Genomic DNA, 12,780 nt, shown 5'->3' on the forward strand with positions numbered 1-12,780 from the left:
GAAATTAAATAATATATATATTGAATTTATATATATATATATATATATATATATATATATATATATATATGTATGGTTGTTATACAGGTCTTTCGGTTGAGTATACATGTGTGGAACTGAATTTGAATCTCCTAGCTTTATATTTCTTAATTTTCACAAATTGATATCAATTCTTAAATCCCAAGACATTATCCCAGAAATTAAACGGCACAACTTAAAAAATATAATTTCTCACTTTTTTCTTTTGGTTTTCAGAGTTTTCATGGGATTCACCCATTTGTACTTGATTACTCTCCACCTCTGATGAGATCTTATTGCAGCATGTCTGATCTTGCAGCTCAACACAAACAACAAAAATAAAACCATTCAACAAGCCAAATTCACCCGCAGCATTAAACGAAGTGACGGGCTTGTGTTGATGTGTGTGTGAGGAAATGCTCTGTCCCTGCTGGCCTCTGACCGAATCAAACATGCCTGCACAGGCCCACATAATGAGCACAGGTCACATGATCAAGCTCTCTGCGCTCACAGCCAATGACTGCCTGTCCTTCTGTTAGAATCTCCACAGCTCCTGACCCTCTTAAGGGACACTACAGGAGGAACAATCCCATGAAACACTGCACCTCCTCCTCTCTCATTACAGCAGCTCCTGCTCCTGCTAATCTCTTCAGCACTCGCTCCTCTCTAATGTCACCTTCTGTCCAACCTTTCTACCCTCAGTCGACTGTCATTTAGCGTAATGACTCATAAAAACTTAAATGTCCAGCAGATAAATGCTGAAAATATGAAATTGCCAAAAGCTGCTGTGTGAACTACATCATGTTAAGCATCTATCAATTAGAAAGAAAACTGAATTTTTCTTGTTCTTATGAAATAAATATTTGATGTACTATGCAGACATGATCTAACAATCAGAAGTCCCTCTCCAATCCACCCCAACTATTTACGGAAACGACAAAACAAATCAAAAACAAAAATCAAAAACAAAAACAAAACAAAACAAAACAAAACTAAACAAATCAAAAACAAAACAAAACAAAACAAAACAAAAAACAAAACAAATTTAAAACAAATCCAAAACAAAACAAGCACTTGGAAGGCTTTATGACGATGACGACATTACTATAAGCTCATTAACATATGCCCGTTTACATATCAACATTCTGTATTCAGTATAAACTGTGTCAGTGTGTGGAGGCTACTAATCACTGGAGGTCATCTGCATATAAAAATCTTAAAGGTACAGTAGCAATCTGTACCTTTGAGTCAGAAATAAGAAACAGTACCAATACTGCTGCTATTTTATAGTTTGTTGTGTGTAGCCGACCGTTCAAAAGTTTGGGGTCAGTATTTTTTATTTTTTTTTAAAGTTCATAAAAAGTGACACACACACACACACACACACACACACACACATTATTATTTTGACTGTATCAAACAAATGCAACATTGGTGAGCAGAAGAGACTTCTTTCAAAAATATGAAAAATTCTTATCGACCCCAGACTTTTGAACATCAGAACAAGCAAATGAGAGAAGTTGAAGCTTTCATTAAATTCTGAACTTCCATATTGCAGTTCTGAGTTCTATAAAGACGTGAATGTTTTTACTAGTCTGAAAGCTGTAATTAACGTTATAGTGTAAGTAGACTTCAGCGGGAAAAAAGAACATGTAGAATATGGCCCTGTAAATGAATGGTATGTTAAATAACTCTTTACCTTTAGCGTGTATGAACAGGATCCAGCAGAAGTTGAAGACCTCAGTGACGGTGCAGGGATGTCGTCTGAGGACAGAGGAAAGATCTGTCAGCACAAGCTTCTCATGAAAACTCAATATAGGGTAGAGCTGCTTGTTTCCATTATCCAAGATTTTTTATGTAACGTGTCACATTTTAATTCTCGGTCACAGATCTATATGCATAAATAACTGATTGTTTGCACACTACTGTGATTATCTGTGACCTCCAGTGACCTGTCCTGAGATTATTTATCATATGACCATGTGCTTCACAAAACTTGAAGTGGACAGGTCAGGTTGCAGTACCTCTGTTTCCTGCCTCTGTGCGCTCTGGGTAATTCATCTGTGGGCGCCTTGAAGATGTCTTTGAACAAGGGCACGTATTTCTTAAAGATGACGGAGGTGACGGTGAAGTTCCTCTCTAGTTTCTCAGTGCTCTGCTGGAACTCCTTGGGCAGGTTGGCCATGTCCTGCCATTTCTTCATTTTATTGAAGAACTCAATCAGGCTGAAATGTAATATTAGGTTTTTTAAACCTCAGTATAGCAAACGTTTCAATAATGCTCAAGCAATTTTGGAACACTTTATTTTAATGTGTCCTTGTTACACACGAGTCATTCTAAATGGCAGGGCATGTTTCATGTCCATTTATGGTTATTATATATTTTTCTTCACAAAAATCACATTTTATCATATTTATCAGCATATTAATATCACAGAAATAATTCATGAATTTCAGTTTTTGCAGTGTCTATTTTTGTGCGTCTTGAGTCCAAAATAATCAAAAAATGTTAAAGTCCACATTATCTATATTAAATGTATACAGAAAAAAAATCTTTAAATGAAGAAAATATTTTATTTTTCTAATGTCTGAGAAACCTCTGTCAACTGTGTTACTAACCAAACAACCCACTGCAACTAAAACTTATGGTTTATCACAACATAAAAGTCTTGTCACCCCCCCACCCCACAATATTTGATCTATAATAACCTATTGTTAAGGAGTATATAAACTGACTGTTCGCAATATTTGTATGATTTCAGTTCAAATATATATTCAAATTTAAGGTTAACCTAATCAAGAAAATAAATAAAAAAATCCTACAATTTTTTTTTTAATTCACTGTATATATTGCAGATTAACAGATAAATGAACCCTTAAATATGTGTTACTTCAAGTGTACTAGAGAAAACAAAACATATTTGTGTAATTACACTGTACCAAGGACACTTAAAAAATAAAGTGTGACTAAAATTATATTTAGCGCAAACAAGATGAAACATTTTTTAGGAAGATTTCATTGAATTACAACAGTATCACCACGAATTTGGAGGCCAGGGGACGTCATTAATTATCATGAAAATAAAGTCACAGCTTGCTTCATTTCATTGAAGCAAAATATGATTTTTCTTTAAATTCTTCTGATTTGGGGTTGATACAAGGGCTGTGCATGTTTTTTGACATTCCATATACTTTTGGTATTTCAGCATTTACCATATGGTTATTATTATTGAGACTATAATATAAAAATACCCAGTGGTGGACAGTAACGGAGTAGCTTTACTTCGTTACTGTACTTAAGTACATTTTTCAAGTATCTGTACTTTACTTACCTTATTTTGATTATTTAATAGTAACATTACACAACTGTATACACTCCATCTATTCTCTGTGGCTTACAAGCAAGAAGCTACAAGCACATTGCAGGAAGAAATGCAGCTCTGTATAAATCCCCAGCTGATCTTTAAGTTGTCTTGGGAACATCAAAACATGTCTGCGTGTGTTTGTGTGTGTGTGTGTGTGTTTGTTTGTGTGTGTGTGTGTGTGTGTGTGTCTGTGTGTGTGTGTGTGTGTGTGTTTGTGTGTGTGTGTCTGTTTGTGTCTGTGTGTGTGTGTGTGTGTGTGTGTGTGTCTCTGTTTGTGTCTGTCTGTGTGTGTGTTTGTGTGTGTGTGTGTGTGTCTGTGTGTGTTTGTGTGTTTGTGTGTGTGTGTGTGTTTGTTTGTGTGTATGTGTGTGTGTGTGTTTGTGTGTTTGTGTGTGTGTGTGTGTGTGTGTGTTTGTGTGTATGTGTGTGTGTGTGTGTGTTTTTGTGTGTTTGTGTGTGTTTGTGTTTGTGTGCGCGTGCAACAATCACTAACTGAACTGTTCAGCTGTGTCTGTTATATCTCTTTAACTCTATCTATATAAACATCAAAATAAATCATACGTTCACTGACCTCTGTTGTGAAGAGCGCAGTATCCTGGTCAGAGACACATAGTTGCCCTCGGCTGTGCCTTTACCTATAGTGGGCACCGATGAGCGGCATGCCACATACAGAGCACACGCCAACCAGTGCAGCTCACTGCCCTGAGACACACACACAGACAGGATATCAAATGGAGTATTAGTATTACATATGATACTAACAATAGTATTTAGTTCTTATCTGGTTATAAGAAGTTAAAATGACATCTTAAAGATATCTGTCAGATGTCTGTACACAGCAGATGCTTTCCAGATGAAGCGATCTTTAACAGACATCTTGCAGACGTATGTGTGCTATCTGGGTTGGTTGACCATGTTGGATATGTACCATCAAAATAGCATTGTATTCTTATAAGTACCACGGGGCACCACGTAAATACCACGGTGTATGTATAAAATAATAATTCTGTAATATGGTATTTGACAGAAAATCGTGCTTTTACCATTTACTGTAACTGCACCATACTGTACCAATGCTGAAATGTTTGTCTGCACAAGCACAATGAGGTGACATACAGGACATAAGTGGTGCAGATGTATTTTTTCCGTATTAGCCTTAAAACAACCTAAAAGCACAGCTTGTCCTTACTGTACATTATTATGATCGTGTGGCTGTAAAGCTGTTCATTCAGATAAAGCCGCTGATGATGTCACGCGCATTCTGCACTCAGGTCGAATACGTAATGTGCACACACACATATTTAAACATTCTCTGACACGTTAAAGCACACAATTAGTGCGTAAAACATAGAAATGACATGTTAACATGTCAGTTCACATGAACACTATTGAATGCATGCATATTCGCGTTTATAAATGCGTGCACTGGGCCTCCTATATTATGAGCTCACTTTACCTCCAGAGTGTAATTTTTGCTGATATTTTCATAACTCCTCCATGCCCCGTTACTCGCCTCCTCATCCATATTCAGAGCTCGACACAGATCTTCAAATGCATGTCTTGTTTTCACCAACGTATCTTCTTCCTCGCTCATTTTTGGGGCTTTTCGTGCGTAGATGTATAAATATACGAGTGATCTGTATCTTTGTTTGCGATACAAGAAATGCAGAAAAGCAAACCGCTATGAAATGAACGGCGGTGAAATAAGAATGAAGTTATTTCATGACAGCGCGAGCGACTGTACAGTTCTGCACGGTGTAGCCATTTAAATGTCCTTTGACTGACAGCTCGCTCCTGCCGTGTTTGAGTTACGCTGAGCGCGTGCCGACGCGGACGCAATGAGAACGTACGACGCGTTTCTGACGTAAGTATGAAAGCGAATGCCGATCTGTGCGTAGAGCCCGTCACACGGAAGTGGAGGCCCCGCCCACTTTCTGACTTCAATATGCCAGTTCCCCTTGACTTAACTCATAAATGACTGTTTTACGAGTCTAAACCTTCCAGCCTGCATCTCAGCTTTTGAATAACATTTTAATACAGGTCAAAGAGTAAATTAGACTGTTGCTGTGTTAAGTTTTGTTAAATACTCCGTCTTCTCTACTGTATTCTGTCTAAGCACATTACGCTGCTATTATATCCCTGCACGATTTGTTCTGGCATTCAGTCATTCATTTTATTGAATAGGCGACATATTGTCGTGTAGGGAACGAATGGTTACTTTATACTAGCATTTAAAAGGAAACGTTTTTGTTTTTGAGCGCAGCTCATTCTAGGCACTCGAAGACGTCACGCCGTAAAAACTCCATTTCCCATAAGCCAGTTGCCGGAAGTGGAGTCCGTTGGAGCGGAAGTGGAGGAGTTGTTTGTTAGCAACAGTCGCCGTGGTCCGTGTGACGCGTTTGAATCGGTGAGATCGTGTTTGGATTAAAATATTTTTGTCTTGTGAAGGTTTAAAGTACGCCGTGTGCTTATAAGTCCGTCTACTGTAACGTTGTTTTTTTTTGTGTTTAATTATAACTTGAATTTGTATTTCCGAAGTACTGCATTTCCGATACAAATGACATAACATGTTAGAAAACATGTATCAGATCGTAATTCAAGTATCAGTATCAATGCAAGTATTAAGTACACAAGTATCAGATGGCAATGCCATGCTACCTTGATGTATAAGTTATAACGGGGTACTAAATGTTTAACGTTACCATATTAATATGTGGTAATATTTTCTTATGGAATTAAATACCATAATACATGTCCAAAATAAACATGGTGATACCGTTGTATTCTTTTGTGTTTAAACCGAAGTTTTAATAAAATAATTTAATATAATTAATATTTTCAATGTTTTTGACGTGCATATTTGCTGTGGGATTTGTTTGATTTCAGTCTGAATGATGTTTGCTCGTGCTGATGAGACAGCTGGAGATATTCCTGTGAAGGACATCACTGTCAACCCGAGTGGAGCAGCCACATTGCCTGGTCAGTATTACAACAAAAGTATTATTATAATTGACAGTAATTGCTTTAGTTAAGGGCAGGTAAATGAATAATCCTGCCTGTTTGAAACTGTTTTTAGAGGCCCTACTGTCTCATAATATCAGAGAGAGACAGAATGTGTCTAAATTCAGCAAGGAGGAGCTGGAGGACAAATTTCTACGGCTGCAGGATGAAAACCTCACACTTAAACAACATGCATGCAAACAAGAAGACAAGATCCGCAGGTTTGATCAATCATTAGATCTAAACATTACCTATTCTTCTCAAGAATGGATCAATAACAAGAACAAAGTAGTAAGTTTGCAAATGTTTTTGGTGTTTCAGGATGGCCACCAAGTTGATTCGTCTGGTGAAGGACCGCAAGCAGAGCGAGGGCGGTCGAGATGTTGAGATGGAGGAGATGATGGAGGAGCTGCAGGAGAAGGTTCAGGAGCTGGAGAAACAGAACGAAGGGCTCAAGCGGCGGCTGTTAGCAGCCAAACAGCAGCTGCAGGTGCAGAACCGCCGGCACACTCCCTACAGCCACATCCAACCACGCATCAACTCCGGCCTCCGCAGACTCACAGACGACATGCCCATGGCATCGCCATCACGACCACACACTCCCAAAGCAGGTATCCTATTCTATTCTATTCTATTCTGGAATCTACTGTATATTCTATTCTGAATGTGTCGTATTCCACATTCTGTTCTATTACTGTGTGTTGTTATATTCTATTCCATTTAGGCTTGCCGTGATAGACGGTGTTGACGGTGATACCGGTGTTAAGCCGCAACACCGGTTACGTCACTTGCCCACCGAGGTTTTGATTCCCACCGTCGTAATAAAAGTTCTATGTTTTATATATAGGCTAAAGTGAGTTTGACGTTGTATTTTGTTGTTGCATTCAAGCAATTGACACCGACCTGCTGCTAATTCAAAAGTGAAAGTAAAATGCTCAAGGCGCTTTTAAGCTATTTAAAAGAGAAGGAAAGCCAGGAAAATAGGGAAAATTCAAACGAACAATTGCTTTACCCCGAATTGCCGCTATTTGAAAGTGAAAGTAAAATGCTCATGCCTTTGTAAAATGCTTTTACAAACTATTTAAAAGCGAAGGAAAGCGAGGAAAAGAGGGAACGCCCCCGTGGTGATACGGTATTACCGGAGTTGTCACACGTCGATTAACCGGTGGGAAAATTTCCTCACCGTCACAACCCTACTGCACAGTCATGAAGAGGGTCTGCCGAACAATTGCTTTACCCCGAATTGCCGCTATTTGAAAGTGAAAGTAAAATGCTCATGCCTTTGTAAAATGCTTTTACAAACTATTTAAAAGCGAAGGAAAGCGAGGAAAAGAGGGAACGCCCCCGTGGTGATACGGTATTACCGGTGTTGTCACACGTCGATTAACCGGTGGGAAAATTTCCTCACCGTCACAACCCTAATTCCATTCTGTACTATGATTTATAATATATATTTTATTCTATTCTATTCTTCACTATATTCTTATTTATAATCTATAGTATATTCTATTCTGTTGTCTATTTATGCCATATTCTATTATTTCTGTCATCTATTTCTGCCAATATTGTATTGTATTTTATTCTGCTATATATATCTATATTCTGTTCTGTTTTAATTCTACTCTATTCTCATCTGTAATCTACTGGTTATGTTCTGTTTTCTTTTCTATTCTGCAAACTATTGTTTTCTATAGTAATTATACTCTATTATCCTTTGAAATGTATGTTATATTATGTGCTGTCTATTCTATTCTATTCTATTCTATTCTATTCTATTCTATTCTATTCTGTAATCTAATGTATATTCTATTCTGAATGTGTCCTATTCCACATTCTGTTCTATTACTGTATGTTGTTATATTCTATTCCATTTTGTACTATGATTTATAATGTATATTTTATTCTGTTCTGCAATTCTGTTCTATTCTTCACTATATTCTTATTTATAATCTATAGTATATTCTATTCTGTTGTCTATGTAGGCAATATTCTATTCTATTCTATAACATTCTATACTATTCTATTCTATTTATGACAATATTGTATTGCATTTTATTCTGCTATGTATCTATATTCTGTTCTGTTTTGTTTTAATTCTATTCTATTCTATTCTCGTCTGTAATCGATCTGTTATGTTCTGTTTTCTTTTATATTCTGCAAACTATTGTGTTCTATAGTAATTCTATTCTATTATCCTTTGCAATTTATATTATATTATGTGCAGTCTATTCTATTCTATTCTATTCTATTCTATTCTATTCTATTCTATTCTATTCTTTCTTCTGTCATCTATTTCTGCCATGTTCTGTATTGTATTGTTTTGTATTCTGCTATATATCTATATTCTGTTCTATACTCTATTCTTGTCTGTGATTAATCTGTAATGTTCTGTTTTCTTTTCTATTCTGCAAACTATTGTGTTCTATTGTAATTCTTCTCTATTATCTTTTGCAATTTATATTATATTATATTATATTCTGGTCTGTTCTATTCTGTAAGCTAAATTATATTATGTTCTGTGTTATCAATTAATTCTAGTCTAATTTAGTAATCGCTTCAACTTTGTTGGGGGTAAGAATGTTTTAATAAATTCTAGATATATGCTCAATGTGTCCATTTAGTACTAGAATGTGTAAAAACACAGGTACTGGAGAAAATGATGAAGACTTATATTTAAAATATGGTACAAATTATGTGTTTTTTTTTTTCAAAGGTATCAGGCATGTTGAAGGGGACATGAGTGCAAAACCACCCCAGGGTTTGTTGCCCCGCTATGGACACAGTCATTCTATTCTTTCTTCTGTCATCTATTTCTGCCATGTTCTGTATTGTATTGTTTTGTATTCTGCTATATATCTATATTCTGTTCTATACTCTATTCTTGTCTGTGATTAATCTGTAATGTTCTGTTTTCTTTTCTATTCTGCAAACTATTGTGTTCTATTGTAATTCTTCTCTATTATCTTTTGCAATTTATATTATATTATATTATATTCTGGTCTGTTCTATTCTGTAAGCTAAATTATATTATGTTCTGTGTTATCAATTAATTCTAGTCTAATTTAGTAATCGCTTCAACTTTGTTGGGGGTAAGAATGTTTTAATAAATTCTAGATATATGCTCAATGTGTCCATTTAGTACTAGAATGTGTAAAAACACAGGTACTGGAGAAAATGATGAAGACTTATATTTAAAATATGGTACAAATTATGTGTTTTTTTTTTTCAAAGGTATCAGGCATGTTGAAGGGGACATGAGTGCAAAACCACCCCAGGGTTTGTTGCCCCGCTATGGACACAGTCTGCTGGATGAGGCCCGTGCTGAAATCCGCAACCTGTGAGTGCTGCACCGTATAGATGTTGCACAATCTGTATTGACAGACCCGCTAACAGCAACACAACACTCATCGCCTGGAAAACATCACATGCACATTTTTTTGCTTGTTTTATCTGATAACAGAGAGAATGTGATTGAGAGCCAGCTAGCTCAGATGGAGGAGATGGAGAGATCAGCGGAGATGCTGAGAGATCAACTGAAGAGGAAAGAGAGAGAGTTTGAAGAATCACTCCTCCAGATGAGAGAGCATCAGGCCAGCGGACAGAGGTGCTGCTCGCTCTTTTTAAACACTGTACTTTATTATTATTATTCATATTCAGCGCAGGAATTGCTGTAATAGAATATAGATATGACTACAGCAGAGTTTGAACTGTAAACCCTCTTGTTCTGATGAGATATGTGTGTTTTGCAGGTTAACTATAAAGGATAATGTGGAGATGATCAAACTACAGAAGCTGTTGTCTGAGAGAGCAAACACACTCACAGTGCTGGAGGGCAGATTTCTACAGCAACAGGAGGTACGACTGACCGTCAGTGACCCCAGCGACAAAAAGATTGATTTTCTGCCAATTATAGTTTATCTGCTATTAGAATTGTAGGTGTGTTCTTTGATATTTCCTGGATTCTTTGCACCTCTATATCGTCTGACGCACATTGCATGTGTAAGTATGTGTATGCATACTACTGTTCAGAAGTTTGTGATCAGTAAGATTTTATTTAATTTTGACACTAAAGACCTTTATATTGTTAAAAAAATATATATATTTGAAATAAATGTTTTTAACGTCATCATGGTTATCACAAAAATCATTAAATCAGTATCATGGTTCCCACAAAAATATTTGGCAGCACAACTGTTTTCAACATTGATAATAATCAGAAATGTTTGTTGAGCAGCAAATTAGCATATTAGAATGATTTCTGAAGGATCATGTGACACTGAAGACTGGATGCTGACAATTCAGATTTGATCACAGGAATAAATTATATTTTCAATATATTCACACAGAAAACAGCTATTTAAAATTGTAATAATATTTCACAATACTACTGTTTTTACTGTAATTTTGATCAAATAAATGCAACCTCTACATTTAAAAAAAATCCCTACATTTAAATATATATTGGACATTTTTTACATGTTTTTTAAAATATGATATTTATAATTCAACAATTAAAGTTAATATTTCACATTTTAACATATATTGTTCATCTGTCTCAGGACAGCGGTACTTTGTAATTTTTACATCTCTACCTTTAAATGCACTTCATTGGCATCAATGTCAGTGTCTCATTTATTGTGCCCTCTGCTGGTGATCATGTCAATAGCAATTGCAGTTTTTGTAGAGTGTGTGTGTGTGTTTTTGTAGAGTATGAAGACTCTGAAGGCCAGTCATGATGCAGCGCTGGTGAAGGTGGATGAAGTGAGCCGACAGCTGAAGGAGGAGAGACTGAAGAGTTTGCAGCTGGAGACACAGATTCAGACCAGAGCTCTGGACCAGAGACACACACAAGAGGTACAGCTGCCGTCATACACACATACTTATGTATAAGTATGTATAGAAATACCTAAAAAAACTAAAACTAATAAAAATGACAAAAGCACATGAGAATACTAAACCTTAAATTAAAATTAAAATGATCTGAAAATATAAAAATAAAATCTAATTCAATATATTAAGTAGAATATGTAACAAGTACAAGTAGAATATGTAGCCTATGTAATTATGTAAATATAATACATTTGTAATTGCCGTGATTTGGTGTTGTTTAGTGTGTTTTTACCCCATCCATCCATCCAGTTGATTTTCTGTCTGTTTTCAGTTACAAGAGAGAATCCAAGATTTGGAGAAGGAGAGAGACTTGCTCAAGGAAAACTGTGATAAATTAGTGAAAAGGTGAGAAGATAAAAGCTTGAATGACCGACATTCAGCAAAAATAAAAATAGAAATTACTGTTCAGAAAATTAAACAAGTCTAGTAGACTACTTACTAGTGGTGTTTGCTAACTAAAGTACTATTGTTATTGCTCATGCTTAGTATTAAGGATTTCAACAAATCAAAGCGTTGTGGGGGAGCACATCACCGAATTTCTTTTTGTCTGTTGTAATAGTGTGTTTGATGTGAGTCAGGAGCAGAAATGGAAGACGAGAGAACAGCAGCTCAAACTACAGGTGGCCCAGCTGGAGATGGCATTAAAGTCCGACCTCGCTGATAAAAACCAGATCCTGGATAAGATCAAGGCAGAGAGAGGTAACCACACACATGAACGTAGGTGCTTTAAAACTGCTGGTGTGTTAGACTCACTTTTATTTCATTTTCACGGAAGATTTAAATGAAAAACTGATGCAAGAAAACAGGGAACTTCAGCTGCGTTATCTCGAGCAGAAACAACAACTGGATGAAATTAAAGAGCGCATGAAGTTCTTTACCAAGGTAAAGTGCAATATTTGTAGCAGCAGAGAAGAAACATAGCACTTTGAAGCAATAGCTCACCCAAAAAGAAAATGACCATGAAACAACTTAAAAAAGCTTAACATTTACAATGCAGATGATTTTATTAGTTTCCCATTGTTGCCTAAATCTTATACTGTGTTTTAAAGGAAAGTGAAATAGATGCAGCTGAACTCAGTGAAGCCCTCATGCTTATAAAGGTAAATTCTGAACATCTGTTAATTAATTCGAACTAATTACAAATTACTAGATTACTACGTACACAACTGGTCAAATGTTTTGGGTCAGTACGTTTTTTTATTTTTTTATATAAATGACCGTTTAGGTTCGTAGGATTCAGAAGAGTGGAGAGCTTGGATTTCTGGAGAAGGTGGAGGAAGATGTGAAAGTGGATGTGGAGCGATCTTTGAGGGAACTGCAGGCCACTCATGCTGAGACCGTCCAAGAGCTGGAGAAGACCAGGAACATGCTCATCATCCAACACAAGATCAATAAAGACTATCAGGTTTGCTCAGTCCTCGCACTGATAGACTAAGGGTGCTTTCACACTTGGTTCGCTTGCCTGGTCCGAACCCGAGTTCGATTGCCCCCCCCCCCCCCCCCCCCCC

General features: G+C 36.5%; 2 protein-coding genes across 4 annotated transcripts in view; one reads left to right on the plus strand and one right to left on the minus strand.

Annotated features, from left to right (window-relative positions):
- LOC107659865 (retinoblastoma-like protein 2) overlaps positions 1–5,147 on the minus strand; it is a 17,672-nt gene extending 12,525 nt beyond the window's left edge. For both annotated transcript variants that reach the window (XM_016448960.1, XM_016448959.1), the window contains exons 1-4: positions 4,839–5,147; positions 3,954–4,084; positions 2,043–2,243; positions 1,718–1,782 (exon numbers count right to left, since the gene is read on the minus strand). In XM_016448960.1, the coding sequence (XP_016304446.1) occupies positions 1,718–1,782; positions 2,043–2,243; positions 3,954–4,084; positions 4,839–4,976 (535 nt within the window). In that variant the 5' untranslated portion in view covers positions 4,977–5,147. The remainder of the gene's footprint in view (positions 1–1,717; positions 1,783–2,042; positions 2,244–3,953; positions 4,085–4,838) is intronic.
- A 259-nt stretch (positions 5,148–5,406) lies between these two features.
- Positions 5,407–12,780, plus strand: part of rpgrip1l (RPGRIP1 like) — a 23,752-nt gene continuing 16,378 nt past the window's right edge. Inside the window, exons 1-14 of one of the 2 annotated variants that reach the window (XM_016448962.1) lie at positions 5,407–5,422; positions 5,646–5,789; positions 6,269–6,361; positions 6,459–6,603; positions 6,704–6,993; positions 9,614–9,719; positions 9,843–9,986; positions 10,132–10,237; positions 11,090–11,236; positions 11,544–11,617; positions 11,832–11,971; positions 12,048–12,154; positions 12,322–12,372; positions 12,498–12,677. In XM_016448962.1, coding sequence (XP_016304448.1) covers positions 6,274–6,361; positions 6,459–6,603; positions 6,704–6,993; positions 9,614–9,719; positions 9,843–9,986; positions 10,132–10,237; positions 11,090–11,236; positions 11,544–11,617; positions 11,832–11,971; positions 12,048–12,154; positions 12,322–12,372; positions 12,498–12,677 — 1,578 coding nt within the window. In that variant the 5' untranslated portion in view covers positions 5,407–5,422; positions 5,646–5,789; positions 6,269–6,273. Of the gene's footprint in view, positions 5,423–5,645; positions 5,790–6,268; positions 6,362–6,458; positions 6,604–6,703; positions 6,994–9,613; positions 9,720–9,842; positions 9,987–10,131; positions 10,238–11,089; positions 11,237–11,543; positions 11,618–11,831; positions 11,972–12,047; positions 12,155–12,321; positions 12,373–12,497; positions 12,678–12,780 lie in introns of those variants that run through there. The other variant, XM_016448961.1, reaches the window with a different exon arrangement.

The sequence above is a fragment of the Sinocyclocheilus anshuiensis genome, unplaced genomic scaffold (genome assembly GCF_001515605.1).
Source record: "Sinocyclocheilus anshuiensis isolate Anshui unplaced genomic scaffold, SAMN03320099.WGS_v1.1 scaffold1445, whole genome shotgun sequence".
NCBI lineage: Eukaryota > Metazoa > Chordata > Actinopteri > Cypriniformes > Cyprinidae > Sinocyclocheilus > Sinocyclocheilus anshuiensis.